General features: G+C 38.0%; 3 protein-coding genes across 3 annotated transcripts in view; 1 reads left to right on the forward strand and 2 right to left on the reverse strand.

Moving 5' to 3' along the window:
* LOC307126351 (GTPase IMAP family member 9-like) overlaps window positions 1-21,344 on the reverse strand; it is a 584,370-nt gene that overhangs the window by 160,758 nt on the left and 402,268 nt on the right. The gene's annotated exons all lie outside the window — the stretch shown is intronic.
* The window catches only part of LOC307135411 (galactose-specific lectin nattectin-like), a 125,178-nt gene that overhangs the window by 15,734 nt on the left and 88,100 nt on the right, over window positions 1-21,344 (forward strand). The window lies entirely within an intron of this gene.
* Window positions 1,901-15,066, reverse strand: LOC307127454 (uncharacterized protein). Its single transcript, XM_079818677.1, has 9 exons — window positions 14,713-15,066; window positions 12,774-13,106; window positions 12,380-12,685; window positions 10,599-10,727; window positions 7,121-7,432; window positions 4,965-5,273; window positions 4,547-4,861; window positions 4,045-4,356; window positions 1,901-3,720 (listed from the first exon to the last, which is right to left on the reverse strand). Exons 1-9 carry the CDS (start codon window positions 14,795-14,797, stop codon window positions 3,626-3,628), a joined length of 2,196 nt encoding a protein of 731 aa, XP_079674803.1. The 5' UTR covers window positions 14,798-15,066; the 3' UTR covers window positions 1,901-3,625.

Raw genomic sequence — 21,344 nt, forward strand, 5'->3', positions numbered from 1 at the left:
CTTCACTCTGTGAAAACAGATGCCTGTTTGTGTTTGCCGTATCTCAGAGGATCAAACTATCTGGGGTTATTTCAGCCTTAAAGTGTTACTTCTGACATGGAATGCCATTAATCGTACCCAGGATATATGCAGACTAGAGAGAGAGAGAGAGAGAGAGAGAGAGAGAGAGAAGAGCTGAGAGAAGAAGAGAAGAGCCAGAGAATCAAAAGCCAGAGCAACAGTTACAATATTATTTTATCCTTTCCCTGACCATTTGACTAAAACCCATATGTGAGCCATTCAAACTGACCAATCAGATAATTACAACTTCCCCCACTGTACTAAAGGTGTGACACACACATCTTTAGAAATCCCAAATGGCCCTTGTGTTAAGAAAGATTGGGTTGAAACAGTAAAGCAAATGTCTTTGTTCATTTTCAAATATCTTTGATTATTTTCAATCCTACAAAGGCAAACCAGATGTAATATAAGCGTACCGAAAGTTATTGTAAGAAGAAGAATCTATTTAACAATGAATAACTTCTTATAAAATTTCTAACTGGCATGCACTGCTTCAAGTCAACCGCAAGTCAACATTGTTCGACTTTATATGAGAATCTTTAGGTGAACATCAACTTGATTACATTTAAAACCATGTCAGCTTAAAACTCACTTTCAGACAACAAAGAGTTTTGAAATAACTTCCATTTGCAATCTGATGTGGATTCTGATCATGGTAGGATGCAGAAAAATATGTTATTTATATGTGATACATGCTACGAATGTTAATTGGCAAGGCAAGTTTATTTATATAGCACATTTTATGCACAATGGTAATTCAAAGTACAGTGCTTGAAGAAATCAAACAAATCATAAATCATAGTTAAATGACAATAACTCTAGTACATAATACATGTCAATACATACTCATTAATAAGACTACAATGTTTGTAATAAAGTAGATACATTCAAATCCCCATAACAAGATTTGAATCGACAGAAATCACTTTACTGATTAAAAATTCAGAATTGTAATAAATGATTGAAATTTATAATTAAAAGTCAAGGCCAAATACTCTCTCCTGCTATCTTTGTAATTTACAGGATCTCTCGTGTCACCGTTCGGAATTTACTGTTGTATATAGATACATTTTGACAATAAAAGTGTCATGAAAATACTGGAAAATCTAGCCTACCACCTTGAGGAGAGTGTTAAAGACACATAGAAACATGTGCTGAGCTCAAGGTTAAACACTGTGATGGCTGCCAATAGGGGGCGCCATCCACCCTGTGCCACACATTCAAAACAATAATAAATTATACAAACTGATTTTTAGATATGATATGATATGATATATAATATGATAGAAAATCATCTGTGCACAATATATGCTTATCCTCCTCAAGTTCAGCTCTGTGGCAATGGAGAGAATGGCATACAGGAGATGGGTCTCTGTGGCAGTTCAGTCAATTGCCGATGGAAATTTTCAAGATATGACATCATTTTTAGCCAATCATCCTCCTCAGATCAAATCCGATTATTTTTTATCGCCACCAACGAGCCACTGCTAAGCCTAAATTTGTATAGGAGCGACATCCAAACGGGCGAGTGCAATCATCTTGCTTACGTTCTTAACCGTTCTCAGTAAATCTCTTTCTCACTCAGAAGCTCGGGACTGCAAGAGATCATCCCCACTTAACCCTTTAAGACCTAAGGGTATTTTTACAATTAATTTTCCGCCTGGTGTTATTTACTAAAAAAGCTTGTAAAACATCAACCCTGTTGTGCACAGACAATTGACACACCTCTTTTTTTTCAAGACAAGTTGCACTGTCAGTATATTTGTGTTGCATTGATGTCACCTGAATGTAAAATAAGTTATGGGACCATAAAGACAAATGAAAACATAAAACGGAAATTGAATCACTCAAATATTTATTGAAAACACACACAAATAAATAAAAACTAAGCATATTTCCTCTGGAAAACAGTTTGTTCAAGTCTTTGGAGTCCTGGAACTCAGGAATAAACATGATAACTTATACAGAACCAAAACTATTTACATTTTTCCAAAAAAAGCCCAGGCGCTTTTGGCCTCTTTGGATTTTGGATATTTACTGGTGCCAAGCCTCAAAACAGTTCCTATCAGGAACTTCTCCTCAAACTTTCTCCTCAAACTTTTTCCTCAAACTTTCTCCACAAAACTACTAAAAACTGCAGCGCGTCTCTCTCTCTCTCTCTCTCTCTCCTCAACACTAGCCATGCGTCTATCTCTCCACAATAACAGAGCTGTGGTTCATGCGTAATGACGCACACCAACGTGGATGACGGATCAGCCTGTCATTGGTCAAACCCTCATCCAAAATGGCAGCTAGCATCGCGCTAGCGGCAAAAATGACGGAAAATGTATAAATTATGGACATCAAGTGGATAAATCTTGGATGTAAGCGTTTTGATTTATTGCTGAACAACTCCAAAAAGATGCACATGTTCCAGGCTGGATAGAAAACCTTCTGTAAAGGCTACAAAGACACCAAAGACACCCCGTGATGGCTAGCTCGTTAGCTTTCTGCTGGAAAAAACGGTAAGAAAATCGATAAAAGTTTCATGAAATAATATAGATATTTATCGGAGGTGACGTGTGACGTCGTGGGCGATGCTGTCGGGCTCTGAGGGTTAAGTACAACAAGTTTCCAAGTTTGCCTTTTATTGTTTTCCATCTCAAAGTCCTGGCACTCTATTAAATAAAAAATGGACTGCATTTATATAGTGCTTTCAACAGACCCAACGTGCTTTACATATTGTCTCACATTCACTCATTCATACACCGAGGGCGGTGTCAGCCATGCAAGGCTCCATCCAGCTTGTCGGGAGCAGCTGGGGTTAGGTGTCTTGTTCATGGACACCTCGACACTTGGTCAGGTGGAACCGGGGATTGAACCACCAACCTTCCGGTTTGTAGACAACCTACATGAACCACTGAGCCACTGCCGCCCTGATATTACTGATAATAAAATAACGCAACTCAAATTCACTTATTAGTGGTACCTTATTACACGCTTTAAGAGTCTAATTGTCCATTTTTTTAAGCGTGGTTATATCACCTGTAAAATGGCTATTTAACAATTACATTCAGTCCTGCATTACTGGGGCCAGTTGCATAAACTAAGCCATTATGTTAAGACATTGTCTTAAGATCTAGTATGAGCCACTAGCAGTTAGGCAACTGGCATTCATTCTTACTTTTCGTATCAAATTAGGCCAGTCTATGTTTTTATGTAACTGATTAAAAAAAATTATGAACAGTCTTAAAGAAAAAAAATGTATGTCTAACTTGTAAGACTAGTCTTAACGGTTTATGCAACCTGCCCAACTTATGGTGTGATTTTCAGTTTGTTACGCCACCTCAAAATTTTTTTAGCACCAGTCGCCACTAGTTAAATTTACATTTACATTTATGCATTTAGCAGACGCTTTTATCCAAAGCGACTTACAACTTGGGGGTACACGAAGCGATTGGTCATAAAGTTAAATGTGCAAATTAAGCTACTTTTCAAACAGATCGAGTCTTTTTGTGGGGTGGATATAAGTGGTTCATTAAAAAGAAAAATAGTGTTTGTTTTAAATGGGAATGAAACGAATCTGTCAAACACTACTACTGCTGCTGCCCATTGGAAGCAATGGTACCTCCTCTGAGTTTTCTCTCTGATGGGATCCCACAGCATCTCCTCCTCTGTTCCCTGTAAGAAAACAGAAAGAATCACAGATCGTGAGAAGAGGGACTGTTGATGTCGGAACTACATGGAGTGTGTTAGTGTTTCTATAAATATGCAATACACTGATTCAGAGATTCAATTTTAATTGAAGTCTTTTTTTTATATGGGCTGTTTATAAATGTTTATGTTTTCTTTTTAATACTGGGGCATGGATGTAGGACTTCTAACTGAATCATTTTTTATCATATTTATTACTTGCATATTGTATATTAAACTATTAAAGGTGAATTTCATTTAGTGGAAAGTTCACAGAGATCTGATCAACAATCAATAGCTTGAGCTACTCACCACGAAGAGTAACTCTGAACCGCTTATATTTGGTCTCTCTGCTGCTGATGATCTTGAGTTTATAAAGTCCACAGTCAGTGTTTGTGATGTTTGTGATGGTCAGAGATCCAGTCTGATGGTCCAGCTCCAGTCTGTCCCTGAATCTCCCGCCGACACCATCATATGTCGATATCTTATTGTTCTCCATATCAGCTTTAGCTATAAGATTGTCTTCGGGGCCGAACATCCACAGTATCAGAGCATCTCTCTGTAGTCCACGGACATCAGTGTTTAGTTTGGGACAGTCTCCCTCCATCACTGACACTTTGTTTTCTTCAATTGTCACAGCACCATATAGAAGAGAAAGAGAGAAAATGTGTGCAGATGATCATCACAGTTTCTAACACAACTATAGCGCTTTAGTTGCAGTTTGTCTTGGAGGGTGAGTTCATTTCAGAGCTAAAGTGTAGTTCTGTAGATCTAAACGAATCATTAATTACACTAGAAGACATGAGACACTCACCATCGGCAATGATCACGAATCTCTTGCATCTGGTCCCTGTGCTGCTGCCGCTGATCTGCAGTTTATAAACATCAGAATGTGCGATGCTGATGTTCCAGATGGTCAGAGATCCGGTCTGATGATCCAGCTGCAGTCGGTCTCTGAATCTCACATCATTACCACGGTACACAGAGATCTTACTGGTGGCTCTGTTGATTTCAGCAATGCAAGTGTCATTATCTCCATGTGTCCACACTATCTTCCTGTCCTCCTCTAGCTCAGTAATATCAGTGTTTAGAGTGACGGAGTCTCCCGCTGTCACTTTTAGTGTGTCCACTTCATGCAACAGAAAGAAAAACATTAGTATATATAAGTTCACTGACTGCTGAATATAAGGGTATTAACATCATCATTCCATTTAAAGACTCAAGCTACTCACACCACACTGTAACTTTAAACTTCTTATATGAGACTTTATTTCTGCTGCTGATTAGTAGGTGATAAACTCCAGAGTCTGTGCTTTTGGTGTTCATGATGCTGAGAGATCCAGTCTGATTGTCGATCTGCAGTCTGTCTCTGAATCTCCCATCGGCAACATCATTTAATGAGACCTGATTGGTGTATCCATCTCTTTTACCTATGATGGTGTCTTCAGATCCAAACCTCCAGAGCACGTCATCCCGCAGTACTTCACTAACACCAGTGTCTAGAGTGACGTTTTCTCCCTCTGAGAATCGCAGCGAGTCCACTGCACGAGCACCACAAAATATGAAGAAAAGTGAACATGAGAACAAACAAGTGTGAGGTGGGGAAAATCTGACGGGCTCTACAAACCACTACAAACTCTGTTGAGAAGCATCCACTTTATACCATCAAACCCCACCCTACATTTTTTCACCCTACATTTTTTCTCTTTCCCCGCCATTGACAACATTTTCCAGCAATCCATGTTTTCACCGCTATACGGTAGGGGCGCTATTACACATCTCTTGAACGGGTACAGAATATCCTGATCAAAACAGAAACAAGTGATAGAAGCATTGCTGCCCATGTAAAATAACACAATCATTAAACAGCATATAAATCAAAACTTAACGTTACTGAATGAAATGTCAAACCCATGAAGAGGAAATGACTGTGAATACAACATAATATTCTTGGGGCCATGAAAGTTTTGGAAAAATCATCAAAAATGCTGGAGCTGACTGGCAACTAAAAAAAAAAAAAAAAAAACGCTGGCGGGGAAAGAGTTAAACTTCCTGTTTCACTCAGAAATGCATCACATTCATGAAATGAGTTGTGAATGCCATTTCATGACTTTGGAAGAAAGCTAACACACTAGGGATGCCACAATTCTCAATATAATATTGAACCGTTCGGTACAGCATTCACGGTTCAATACGCGCTTGAATTGCGTTTTTTTCGGTTTCACATTTAATTAATTATTTTTCTACAAATTCTATCATTTGCCTCCATCCCAATATACTGAACAACGCGACATACATTCACATCACACGTTAGTGGTAGAGTTATACTCAGAGAACCCTATAGTCATTCACAATCACGAAAGTTAATTTTAAAGCCTTGCCGGCTTCATTCGTGTGCGTGGTTTTAACATGCGCTTTTCAGAGCGCGTGCACTTTTCAGAGCGCGTGCTCATTGCGTTCAAGTTTCAAAATGTGAGGGCCTTCATGTGCAATTTTTACCTAGGAAACTCGTATTTACGATAATCCCGAGAGCACGTGAAGGCAGCATAAGTAGTCGTCTTACTGCACTAATACTGTCAAATACACACAAGTCAAATACACACAATTTACACACATAAACACAGTCGGTACTTATGTCTAAAGTGAAAGTAAAATCGCAATCGTGTCTGTATATTAGATGCACGCAGGTCTTAAATTGACAACAGGGCAGTGAACACGCGATCCTTAAAGGGACAGTTCACCTATAAAATTATGTCATTATTTTATTTACTTAATATTGTTCCAAACCTGTATTCATTTCTCGATGACAGAATTTTCATTTTTGAGTGAAATATCCCTTTAATGTTAATACAACAACAAAAGACAAAGAGAAAATCACTCACTGCTCTTGACTGAAAAACTAATACAGTAGCTAAGAATCAGTGTATATTTTATAGTGAAGTCTATGTAGTGTTTTATTTTTACATTTATTAATTAAATTTCATACTTAAATGCTGCTGTACAGCTCTGAGCTGCCAGTGTAAATCTTCATATATATTTATTTTATATTATCCAATACACTAGGAATGTGTACAAGGGTTTTTTTAAAGTAAAGTTTTAAGTTTAAGTAAGGTTTTTCAATTCTTTTAAGTAAATTAAAGAAAGAGTATTGCAATAAAAAATAGTATTTTTTCTCTTTGAACCTCTTGCTGTTCCTGTCGCCTAAGAATAGAATAACAAAAAATGTACGTGACAAGCCATCTGAACCGAACCGAAAACCGTGGTTAAAAACCGAGGTATGTATTGAACCGTGGACTAACTGCATTGTTGCATCCCTATAACACACCTTCAGTGATTGGCCCCTAATAGCCTAATAGCATCACTAATAATAAAAGATTGAGCTACTCACCATAGAGAATAACCTTGAATCTTTTGGATTTGGTCTCTCTGGTGCCGAAGAATTTCAGCTGATAATCTCCCGAGTGTGTGATTTTGACGTCTCTGATGGTGAGATCTCCAGTCTCTCTGTTCAGCTGCAGTCGGTCTCTGAATCTCTCGTCATCTCCAAGTGAGGTCTCATTGGACCTTACAGAAATTTGAGCGATGACACAGCTTCGAGGTCCAAACCTCCAGAATATTTTATCATATCTCTTTAGTTCGGTTACTCCAGTGTGTAGAGTGACAGAATCTCCCTCTGTTACTTCTTTTGTCTTCCTTTCATCTGTTCATTGCACCCAGAGAAGGAAAAGGATGTTTCTCAGAAATAACAGTTATACAACTGCCAGTAATATCAGTAAAAACACAACTTTAAGTTTACTTGACTAATAAACCTCTAAATTTCAACTATTCATATTTTTATTAGGGTTGGGTATCGTTTGGGTTTTTTACGATACCGGTGCTAAACCAATACTTTTAAAACGGTACCGGTGCCTGAACCGATACTTTAAAAAAAACGAGGTGGATGACATTTAAAGAATGGCTTTTTATAGATTTTTTTGTTGTTATTTAAATTAAACAATTCATTTTTATAAATTGAAAGAGTATACTTTAAAAGTACACTTAAATATATAAATATAAATAGATACAAAACACAATTTACTTAACAAATTCACAGTAAAACCTAAGCCACCTAACCCAACTACAACAGGCCTAATTTAACACTAAATAACAGTTACAGGACTAATAATAGCAAAGTAGTCTGTATTCTTGGTATGCTACAAACAAGCTTCAAGGTTCAGCATTATTTTGCAGAAAAAATTCTCTGGCTAAATATTTTAGAACACGCTTCTCTCATGACACACAGCAGTCACAATAGTGCTGTATGACAGCTCAGCTGTATCATTTTAATTTTTTAATTAAAAATATTCACAAATTTGTTAACTATGTCACAAACTATCTGATACTCTGATTTTCAAATATGTGTAAGTGAATGTGTGTTAGTTGATCTATAATGCGCGATGAGCGCCGCCATGTTAGTTTGCGCCTCAGAGAATCGGATCTGTCAGATTTACATCACGTAAATTCATCCTCGTCTCACGAAACACAAATGAAAGTGAGTAACCGGTGAAATGGGAGAAGAATAGAGTAAACTATATAGTTACTATCTAATGTGTATCTGATGTGAATAAAACACGTAGTCAAATTATAACTGTCTGAAAGGATTGTCATTGCCGCTATAGACATCAGTGTGTGTGTTTTTTTGCTAGTACTTATGTACATTTAAATGTCTGAAACCTAAAATAAACATGATGTGGTTGAAAACACTCAATAGTTGTGATATGTGACGAGTGATGAGCACGTCTGTCTCTGGCTCGGCGTCAGCCAAAGTGCGAAAGCACGTTTGAATTTCCGTACGTTAGCACTGAAATCTGCATTCTGATTCGGTCCGGTTACATATAACCATATTGCCACCGGGTTTCGATACCCAACCCTAATTTTTATTGGCCCAAAGTCACATCAAATAAAATCTAGAACAGAAATGTGGAAATTGACCTAAAAAAAGTAGCACATTAAGTATAAGTATTAAGATTATTTGGAATTTGAAGACTATTTTGAAGTGAGACTGAAGGTAACCAGATTGGAGATGACATACGGCATTCATTTTGTAGATTCACTGGCTCAAATATATCAATGTCATTTATATATTGTGAATGAACGAACTGAATGAAACCATCATACACACACACAATAAAAACATAATACAACCAAGAACTACACAGATGCTAATCAGAAAAGCTGTAGTTTAATAGCTTGTATAGCTTGCCCAGTTTTAATTTCCCAAAAGACCTTTAACCCTTGTGTTATTTTGCGGGTCAATTTGACCCATTTAGATTTTTAAGTTGTCAGAAATACCAGTTAACGTATGTTTTTTTTATTTAAATTTTGTGACTTTTTATCATTTAGGGTCATGAACATGCATGCAAAGTTTTAACATGCTGATGTGTTTTGACATATACACACAAAAGTACTGTTACGTTCGTGATGTTCACGGGTCATTTTGACTCGCATATTTTAATGTTATATGGCAACTGTAAAATTTCTTTGTTATATTTTGTTATTTTAGTTTTTTAATAATCTATGAAGCTAAAAAAATAGCTCTTCCCCATTTATTTCAATACAGAAATATTGTTTTGTATGCCACAAATGGTAAAAATGACCTATAATTTCTCTTTTCAATTTATCTGAAATACTATCTAACATGCATTGTTTTTCTTGAAATTGTGTGACCTTTTCTCATTTAGGGTCATTAACATGCATGCAAAGTTTCAACATGCTGATGCATTGTGAAATGTGCATATCAAAATGTTATACACTCTTGCTGTTTGTGGGTCAATTTGACCCATATAGGACGGCTATTCAAAAGCAACTGTACAGACACAAAATACAAAACATTTTGTTGTATGTCAGAGCTCTTCAACTCTAGTCCTGAAGTGCTGAGATTAACAACTTCATGAAGCAGTGTTTTGAAATCGGCCATCTCTGTATAAGTCGTAAAAGTAAAGTTTAAAAGTTATAGAAGTTTATGAACATGTAAAATATATAACATATATATATTTTTATATAAAATATAAAATATACATTTTAGAAAACTTGTTCAATTCTAAAACCTCAAGAAAATCAAAGCTAAATATTCTGTACCAAATTTTAGGTTGGTATCTCAAAAAAATATGTTTTTGTGCGCAGTACCAACGTTTTCCACTAGAAGATATGTAGACTCTTCGATTTCCATATATGGTTTGAGTGATCTGAACGTTATATTTTCATACTTTTCAAAATATCTGTGAAGTAGACATCCTATTCAGAAGTAGTTTGGGCAGCAATGTTAATATTTTATTTGAATTTAATCTCTAAAATGCATATAAAAAACATATGGAAAGAGTCACAGCGTGCGTTATAGTTTGGCACCGCATCACAAATGACAAATGTCATCTCTTTTGAAAATTAGTCACCAAATATGAAAATTAGAGTCTGAAAGCTTTAAAATGCTATATAGTTGGTCAAGATTACTTTAGGTTTAGACTAAGATATTATTGTTCTAAATGTATAAAGGCAAGTGTCCTAAGGGCCAATCATAAATAGTGTTTAAAAGTATTTTTATAAATCGTAAATTCAGATATTTATTCTTTGTAATGTGTGAAAATTATTGATATTAAACGTTAATTGATGCTACCTGATTGTATGTGTTTTTTCATAGTGTGATTTTTGGGGAATTGTATTGAATCCAATTAGGGTCAATTTGACCTGGACCATAACGAGTGTAACCAGAAATCGAACAGTGCACGAGGGTTAAGAACACACAGTAACAGTAACTTACTCTTATGGTGCTAAATTGTTTACTTGTAACCTTTAAGTAGATCAAGCAGGAAACCTGACTCAGTGATACTTACCCTTTAGTCGAGAGTACTTGCGGCGATAGTAACACACACCAGCGGTTACAGCTGCAGCCACAGCTAACAGCGCACAGAAACAAATCAATGTGGCTAAAGCTCCTGAAGACAGACCTGGTTCTGGAACAGCTAGAGAGAGACAGACATCAGAGTAGTCCTATACGTCTGACCTTACGTAAAAACTATTAATTAAATAAGTAAGGGATAACCCACGGCTATCTGTGCATTAAATGATTTTAATGTAGGACGTGTAGGCAAAGAACCACCTGACCCGAAGCCGAGTGCATTCATATCTATTAATGCACAGCTAGCCGTGAATTATCCCGCTTATACCATGGTCATTTGCCAGCATTGACAACTTAAAACTGTAGTATTTGACCAGAAGGGTAAAAATGACGATGATCTCCGCTCTCTGTGTGTTTAAATAAATGGTTTCATTGCACACCTTCCAGCCAATCAGAATCGAGTATTCAGACAGACCATGGTATAAATCAACTGAAAGGGACTACATTTGATTCAGTTTAAAGGGCCGTGAAGCACTAAACTAAGCCTTTTTCTGAGAGAGGGCTACAAGATTTGGAGAAAGGTGGACTCAGCCTTGCTCAGGAAAGCTTGTTTTTGTTTTTTTGCGTCTGTTTCAAGCCCTGGGGACTTTTCATTCCTTTCAGTGGCCCATTGTATTAAAGCAGTTTGCTGTGAAATAACCAAACTAAAGAAATAACTTTTCCCGTCTTCTGATGTCATTGTAGTGCTTGCGGCACTGGTGCGACGTCCTGGGGATGCCAGCTGATGAAACAATTGTGGCTATTTCCTCCCACGCCTGTTTAACCAACGCTATTTTGGGTGGGTTTCTCCCATCCCCATACAACACAACTTCTCTGTCTTTCACTGCTCTTACAAGAACATCAGTCTCCTCGGCTGTGAACCGCTCCTGGTGTGCGCCTGGTAAATACGCCATAATAATAGCAATCCATAATGGAACTTGCGCACCTGCTTTTAAAGGGAATGTTGGATGACGCTCTGATTGGTTTATTCACGTTACGCCCAAACCACACCTATGAATAATGAAGGTACTTCAGACCAACCCATTTTAGATTTGCACCGGGCGCAAGAGCCATTTATCCCGCCGGGAAAATAGCAACAGCGCCGAGACCCGCCCACAAAGTTACTTGCGCTTCGCGCTTTGACACTTGCGTTTCAGATCGTTAAAATAGGGCCCTTTGAGTGTTTAGGCAAGGCAAGGCAAGTTTATTTGTATAGCACATTTCATACACAAATGGCAATTCAAAATGCTTTGCATAAGAAATAAGAATACCATGTGTAAGAATTAAAAATAAAAACAAGGATAATTAAAACAGTTGTAAAGAGAATTTAAACAGTGTTTATGACCGTGATGAATGCATACTCTTAATTTACTTCATATTTTCCCATCTGCAAGTCCTTCAAATGGTGAAGTTTAACGACATTATTCTGAAGTTTTCTTTTCTCCGAATCGCTATGACACAACTCGCTGCGCAGTCTCATCCAGACGCCACAAAGAACGAGACAACAGCATAGGCAAACCTGGCATTGAGATGTTTATCAAAATATCCAGTACGTTCATTAAAATGTATTTTGAATTTGATGCGAGTAGATTAAAACTTGTTCCACTCAATGTCTATGGTGGTTACGGCCCTGACATGTTCTATAATACCATACCATAGACAAACAAATCATTGTTAGAATTACAAAGCATAAAAAACGGCTATGTAAAAAGGATCATTAAAATGTGATCTACTCACTGACAAAAACATTGAATCTCTTGTAGAAGGTCTCTTTAGTGTTGGTGATCTGTAGTTGATAAACTCCTGTGTCTGTGGTTCTGCTGTTTGTGATGGTCAGAGATCCAGTCTGATCATCCAGCCGTAGTCTGTCATCATTGTATGAGATCTTATGGACTGTAATGTTGATTTCAGCTATGAACGTGTCTGGACTCAGCGCTCCAAACCTCCACAGGATCACATCATGCTTCTGTATTTCATGAACACCAGTATGGAGAGTGACGGATTCTCCCTCTTTCTTGTTTGTTATCCCTGCAAAAAACACATCTGGAGAGCAAACAGGAACACTCTTCAGATTTCACTGCTTGATCACTGAAAGTGCTGCATGTGTCACTGTAATTGTTTCTGTACTCACCATGGACGGTCACACTGAATGTCTTGTACGAGGTCTCACTGCTGATGATCTTCAGCTGATAATCTCCAGAGTGTTTGGTCCTGATGTCACTGATGCGGAGGGATCCAGTCTGGTTGTCCAGCTGCAGTCGGTCTCCGAATCTCCCATCTTCAACATCATAAAATGAAATCGCCTGACTCTTCCCATTGAGTTTAGCGATAATAGAGCTTTGAGCTCCATACATCCACATCATCAGATCAACCTTGTGTATTTCAGTATGGTTAGTGTATAAAGTAATGGAATCTCCCTCCAAGACGGACACTTTCTTTGCTTCTGCCGCCGCACTAGACACACCTGCGAACAGGAACAGTTTCTCAAAGATTCATCCTCCATAAGGCTGATGTCGATTTCATCAGTTTCCAACATTCATTCTGTAACTGCAACTATGCAGATTATAACAGGTAAAGAATAAAGAACAGACAGATGTCAGGAAAGAGAAATTAAATATCTGTGATTATACATGTATAGGAGCTGTTTGAGAGTAGAGAAGACAGACTAGAATAAACAAACATAAGCAAAAGTAGATATAATATATATATATATATATGGGTCAAAAAACACAACACTGTTCTCGGCTTGTTGGTAACATGGAGTCAGTATCACAGACAGAACACCAGTACTAAATGTTTTTATTTTTGAAGAATTGTCATTATATTCATAAAAATAAAAAGTTTAACTTGCAGATAGTACTGGTGTTCAGTCTGTAATACTGTTTAATATTCTATGTTACCAATAATATATATTATGAGGACAAAATTACTTCAATGTGAGGACATCTCAGCTGTGTCCTGCCTGGACACCCATGAATATATTCGGACTCCGCCACGGGTATAAAGACAATAGAAGTCAATGGAAAGACCTCATAATGTTAGTTATACCAACACGTGTGTACATGTTTAACAGAAAGTGTATATTTTTAGGGCCTGCGAGTGGTCACTATTTAAGTTTTAAATTGTTTGTCTTCTTCACTAGTTGTAACAAATGCAAAATGTTTAACTGCAAAACTGTAAGAATGGATTACTCCTAAGACAGAACTCAAGAAATCTAACCTGCAATAAAACAATAAACCTCACTCATCTGAAAAGGGGATCTACAAGGAAACACAGGACCCCGCCTGGCCCAATCTTATACCTGATGTGAAAGCAAAGGGGGTGAAAAAAATACAAAGAAACATGTTTTTGGTATTGTTCTTGGTTTTTTTCCCTCCCCTTGCGTTGTTGTTTGTCTATTGTCATTTTATATTTGTCAATATGTGTATTTTATAAAATTTCTGCAGGTATTCCAAACTTCCTGAAGGATAAAACATAAAGCATTTGTACTTTCCGTCCCTCTATTGGCTTTATATTTATATTTCAATAGGCAAAAATAAATAAATGAATAATTTGCATTTCCTAGTCAGTCTACCAGTGCAGCAAGACAAAAAGATACAGTCTCTGCAAGCAAGTCTTATACCTTATGAACATTTCAAATATTATAGATATGCAGTAAAACAAAGCAAAATCAGTCAATAAAAAAAAATGTATCTAAAAAACGCATTTGTTATATGCCATTTAGCCTTTTAACCAGACTGTGAAACCACTAGCACACAAACTTTCACTCTTTGCCATCTTCTTTAATGAATATAAAAGAAATTATAGTTTTTGGAATTATAGTTTTTGAGTGACAGAAATGGTATGCACTCCTGATTTTGCTTCCTCATGCTCACTCGCGGTGTTTAGATGAGAGAAATTAAACATTCTGGTGGAATTCGCATGTATTTGTTCATTCATAGTCAACATGTCACTAAAACTAAATAACCTATTTAAGGTGGTTTACAGCTTCAACGTGCAGAGCACAAGCAACACTAGAAAATGAAACCAAAAGTGTTCAAGATAAATGTACTAATATAAACTCAACTCACTGTTTAAAAGTGCCAGGAACACCGAGATTAAAACAACGATCCTCGTTTCGCGGTAGAGTTCCGTGAAATCTGCTTTAGTAAACATATTCTGGCAGTGGAGGTGGAGGAATCTGATTCGCCTCTCTCGTACCTGAGCCGCACATTAAACCGAACAACAGAGAGAGAGAAACCTACTAAAAACAAATAGAGTGAGTTTTACTAAATGTTCACGGTCATTTTATGGAACTGAAAGAGGAATCCTTCTTCCAAAGCATAAAAAAGAGAAAGTTTGTAGTTTTCCGTGTGTTTAATGTTGTGTTTGGGTGACAGTATTCTTTTGTTCACACCCATCCAGTGTTGCCAGATTTCCAGCACAAAAACTCTTCTAAACCCCGCCCACTCCAAGAAAAACCACTGCACTACACCCACTGTCAAAAAATCCTTAAATATATATAAAGAATTTCCCAGACAAGAGAAGAGAAATGCCATAACAATGCCAAAACAATACAATGAGAAATATTCATTCAAAATAAAAATACAAAGTAACTAAAGTAAATCAAAATAAAACTGTGGGACCAGAACAAAATTATAACAATAAGGGTGCTACTTTATACAACATCATACCTGCTTACAATATTAAGCTCTAATTGGCTTTTTACTTGAGCAATTACACAAAAACAGTACAGTAAAGCTTGAAATCATTTTTAAAGCATGAAAAGTTAGGTTTGGAGTCAGACCATTTCATTTTATGAATGTGTAACTTTTCCATTAATATGAATAATTGTATGAATTATGCCTTATCATTCTCAATCCTATAATTATTAAAGTGTATTATTATGTCAAATCCACTCAGATGCAAATCAATGTTCAATTTGTTCTTAATTAAACGCTTCACATCAGCCTAAAATATTCTTGAATGTATGCAATGAAAAATTAAAATGAAAAAAAACTTAGAAGAGTAATCACTATCTAATTTAAAATGTTCCAGCACATGTTTTACTGGATATATTCTATGCATTATCTTAAAAGGCTTCTTTTACTTGGTTATTAATATAGAATTTATCCACCAGAAGACCAGAAAAAGTGAGCTGGAGGATACACAATATTATTAGGTCTAATGCAGTTATTTTAAACTCTAATTTGTACAATTATTGTATTACCAATTAATAGTTGTACAATTTAGATCTTCTTCCTGTGATGTATTCTCAGAAGGATCAATACTTTTCGGGGGATTGCGTCCATTACAACTGCAATTGTCATGTATTTTAAATGTATTCTATTCTAATATATTTAAAATGATATGTTATTAAATGTCATTGTTTAAAAGCTGACTAATATAATATTGTTTTCAAACCAGTAATCAAAAAAGAGAGATTTATTTTTGTACAGGATGTCTTTCTAGTACCAAATACACCATATTGCCAAAAGTTTTGTGATGCCTGCCTTTACATGCACATGAACTTTAATGCCATCCCATTCTTAATCCGTCGGGTTTAATATGGAGTCGGCCCACCCTTTGCAGCTCTAACAGCTTCAACTCTTCTGGGAAGGCTTTCCTCAAGGTTTAAGAGTGTGTTTATGGGAATTTTTGAGCATTCTTCTAGAAGCGCATTTGTGAGGTCAGGCACTGATGTTGGACGAGAAGGCCTGGCTCTCAGTCTCCGCTCTAATTCATCCCAAAGGTGTTCAATCGGGTTGAGGTCAGGACTCTGTGGAGGCCAGTCAAGTTCCTCCACACCAAATTCGCTCATCCATGTCTTTATGGACTGACGCTTTGTGCACTGGAGCGCAGTCATGTTGGGACAGGAAGGGGCCATCCCCAAACTGTCCCGCAAAGTTGGGAGCATGAAATTATCCAAATGTCTTGGTATGCTGAAGCATTAAGAGTTCCTTTCACTGGAACTAAGGGGCCAAGCCCAACCCCTGAAAAACAACCCCCCACCCCATAATCCCCCCTCCACCAAACTTTACACTTGTCACAAAGCAGTCAGACAAGTACCGTTCTCCTGGCAACCGCCAAACCCAGACTCGTCAATGGGATTGTCAGACAGAGAAGCTTGATTGGTCACTCAGAGAACACGTCTCCACTGCTCAAGAGTCCAGTGGTGGCGTGCTTTACCCCACTGCATCCCACGCTTTGCATTGCACTTGGTGATGTAAGGCTTGAATGAGCTGCTTGGCCATGTAAACCCATTCCATGAAGCTCTTTACATACTGTTCTTGAGCTCATCAGAAGGCCACAGAAGTTTGGAGGTCTGGAGCTATTGACTCTGCAGAAAGTTGGCGACTTCTGCGCACTGTGACCCTCAGCATGCGCTGACCCCGCTCTGTGATTTCACTTCATAGGTGAGTTGCTGTTGTTCCCAATTGCTTCCACTTTGTTATAATACCACTAACAATTGAGCGTGGAATATTTAGTAGTGAGGAAATTTCCCGAATGGACAGGTGGCAACCTATCGTGGTACCAAGCTTGAATTCACTGAGCTCCTGAGAGCAACCTATTCTTTCACAAATGTTTGTAGAAGCGTCTGCATGCCTAGTTCTTTATTTATACACCTGTGGCCATGAAATGATTGAACACCTGAACTCAGTGATTTGGAGGGGTGTCCCAATACTTTTGGCAATAAAGTATATATAGCTTGTTTATGAAATTTAGCAAGCCAGCTAAAAAAAATTTTCCCATGTGTGGTCCTCAAGGGATCATTGCTCCTGCTCCATATAGAGCAGCAGAATGCTTGTAAGTCTATTATTAATCCTTTCTAGGTTCAGTCTTTTGTAATGTGTAGCTGTTGTAAATCACACAATGATGTGGAATATAAACAAAACAGTCTTTAATGAAATAAATTCTGCAGGGGACACTCAAGAGATAACCAGGAAACAGCAAAACCAACATGTCAACCAGCAACGAAACTGAACAATGAACAGAGGGAACTAAGGGCTTATAAACACAGGAAGTAATCAAGGGGAAACAGAACGGGTGTGATTACAAACCATGACCACAGATGAACGAACTGGAACTAAGGGAAAATGGAGACAATGATAACCAAACTAAACAAGACATACTGGTGTACATTAGTAATGTTTTACACTGAAAAAATTAGATAAATTGATAAATAAATGATGCCTACTCCCATGAGTGAGTCCGGTCACATCAGTAGCTTGTAAAAAGTTGTTGTATTTAACACTGGGTCAGTCACCCCTCATGTTGGGATCACATGGTAAGCCTGTTATAGGTCACTTTAGGTTGCACTTGAAGGGAAACATACGGCTCTGTCTGCTCTTTAATGTTGATGTCATACACCGATCTTCAGGTCCAACACACCTTTTCACTCGTGCAATACATTTGTGATGGCTGACCAAATACACATGTGGAAAACGTTTGCTTTTGTGTAATGCTACATCCACACCAACAGGTGTCAGTATAAAGTTAAAGTCCAGTGTCGGATCAGCTAGAGAAACAATCTAAAGGATCTATCAATAATATAAGATATATTAATTCAATATTATCTTTATATTAATAATATACAAGTATTAATTTCTTCTTCTTCGTATTATTATTATTATTAATACAATTGAATCTGTTCCATTCCATTACCATTCTATCAGCTTATTCTATGTTTATGGTGAAAACACAGAAATGTTAATAGAAATGTTTTGTTGTTGTTTGTAGTTTCCATCATGCTGCTGAGGGCAGAAATGAGCTGATAAAAGGACCAGAGAGTTTCAGAGTGAGACGAAATGAAAGGCGAAACCTGACCACAGATTATTCATTTGGCACTTACAGTAATGTTTGCATGACTCCTAATGTTAATGTGAGATCCCAAAAATGTTAATGTAATAAATAAATGTAATGAGATATCAGACAGAGGGTTCTTGAGAGACAGGGTACTTAATATTTATACAGATACAGCCGTCTGCATCTGTATTCAGACAAGTAAATGTCTGAATAAACTGGTCCAAACCACAGCAGCTCGAGTTCTTACTAGAACCAGGAAGTATTAGCCCAGTTCTGTCAACACTGCACTGGCTGCCTATTAAACATCGCATTCATTTTAAAATCTTGCTTATTACTTACAAAGCACTAAATGGTTTAGCTCCCCAGTACTTGAGCGAACTCTTAACATATTATACTCCATCACGTCTACTGCGCTCTCAAAATTCTGGCCAGTTGATCATACCGAGAATATCCAAATCAACTGCAGGCGGTCGATCCTTTTCCTATTTAGCACCTAAACTCTGGAAGAGTCTTCCTAGCATTGTTCGGGAAGCAGACACACTCTGTCAGTTTAAATCTAGACTAAAAACACATCTCTTTACTATGACATACACATAGAACATTATCAATTTATATTATTCAAATCAGTTAAATGATTGTTAGGCTCCCTTATCTAGGTCAGCCGGAACCGGGAACACTTCCCATAACACCTGATGTACTCGTTACAGCATAAGAAGAATGGCATCTACGCTAATGTTAGTCTCTCTGTTTATCCCGAGGTTTACAGCAGTCAGCCGGATCTGGGCCGTATCCAGATCAGATGGTGGACCTGCTCCTAGACACGACCAACGCATGACCCTGAAGTGTCTGCAGAGACCGTGTCAACTAGACTCTACCCTGTGAAGGCCTCATCGACACAGCATCCTCAATAAACCCGTCTCCGGCATGATGACTCCGATCTTCAATCAGATGGAACTGGACAAATATTCTGAATATTCTAATCTGACCTCTGACCTGTAATGTTGCCTGAATCATAATCATACACTTGTTTGTTCGTCGGCCAGAGGAGAACTGGCACCCCGACTGAGCCTGGTTTCTCCCAAGGTTTTTTTCTCCATTCTGTCAGCTGAAGGAGTTTGGGTTCCTTGCCACCGTCGCCTTTTGGCTTGCTCAGTAGGGTACACTAAATATTCAACTATATTACTGATCTGTCCACATTGACACTATATGATAATTGAAATGAGCTGATGACATCCCCGTTTTCTCCAGAGCGGCTGTACAACTGAATCAAATTATTTTGCAGATTGTTATCACTGTAAAGCTGCTTTGAAACATTCTGCATTGTAAAAAGTGCTATATAAATAAAGGTGACATGACTTGACTCGACAAATACATTTTACAACCAAACAGATTATTATGCCACCATACCACTACTACAAAAAATGACCAGTTACCAGATATACACTCACCTAAAGGATTATTAGGAACACCAGTTCAATTTCTCATTAATGCAATTATCTAATCAACCAATCACATGGCAGTTGCTTCAACGCCTTTAGGGGTGTGGTCCTGGTCAAGACAATCTCCTGAACTCCACACTGAATGTCAGAATGGGAAAGAAAGGTAATTTAAGCAATTTTGAGCGTGGCATGGTTGTTGGTGCCAGACGGGCTGGTCTGAGTATTTCACAATCTGCTCAGTTACTGGGATTTTCACGCACAACCATTTCTAGGGTTTACAAAGAATGGAGTGAAAAGGGAAAACATCCAGTATGCGGCAGTCCTGTGGGCGAAAATGCCTTGTTGATGCTAGAGGTCAGAGGAGAATGGGCCGACTGATTCAAGCTGATAGAAGAGCAACTTTGAATGAAATAACCACTCGTTACAACCGAGGTATGGAGCAAAGCATTTGTGAAGCCACAACAAGCACAACCTTGAGGCGGATGGGCTACAACAGCAGAAGACCCCACTGGGTACCACTCATCTCCACTACAAATAGGAAAAAGAGGCTAAAATTTGCACAAGCTCACCAAAATTGGACAGTTGAAGACTGGAAAAATGTTGCCTGGTCTGATGAGTCTCGATTTCTGTTGAGACATTCAGATGGTAGAGTCAGAATTTGGCGTAAACAGAATGAGAACATGGATCCATCATGCCTTGTTACCACTGTGCAGGCTGCTGGTGGTGGTGTAATGGTGTGGGGGATGTTTTCTTGGCACACTTCAGGCCCCTTAGTGCCAATTGTGCATCGTTTAAATGCCACGGCCTACCTGAGCATTGTTTCTGACCATGTCCATCCCTTTATGACCACCAGGTACCCATCCTCTGATGGCTACTTCCAGCAGGATAATGCACCGTCACAAAGCTCGAATCATTTCAAATTGGTTTCTTGAACATGACAATGAGGTCACTGGACTAAAATGGCCCCCACAGTCACCAGATCTCAACCCAATAGAGCATCTTTGGGATGTGGTGGAACGGGAGCTTCGTGCCCTGGATGTGCATCCCACAAATCTCCTAACTGCAAGATGCTATCCTATCAATATGGGCCAACATTTCTAAAGAATTCTTTCAACACCTTGTTGAATCAATGCCACGTAGAATTAAGGCAGTTCTGAAGACGAAAGGGGGTCAAACACAGTATTAATATGGTGTCCCTAATAATCCTATAGGTGAGTGTATACCTTCATTTATACTTTAAATGAATGAACACCTGACATCCTGTGGCAGTTTGTATTGCGCAGTGGCGGCGACCTGTTCGTATTGACACAGTTAACCAGTTTACATGTGCTTGCAGAAATATACATTTGATTATATTTTTCAGAACAGAACGAAGAAGATCCGTATATTTAATGCATATTTGATCATTGTGTATTTGAGCACGTGAAGAGGTTTCACTGTCAGTTGTTCCTTTAGCTCTAGAGTGGCTTACTACTGAG

This window comes from Gobio gobio (genome assembly GCF_949357685.1).
Source record: "Gobio gobio genome assembly, chromosome: 1".
Taxonomy (NCBI): domain Eukaryota; kingdom Metazoa; phylum Chordata; class Actinopteri; order Cypriniformes; family Gobionidae; genus Gobio; species Gobio gobio.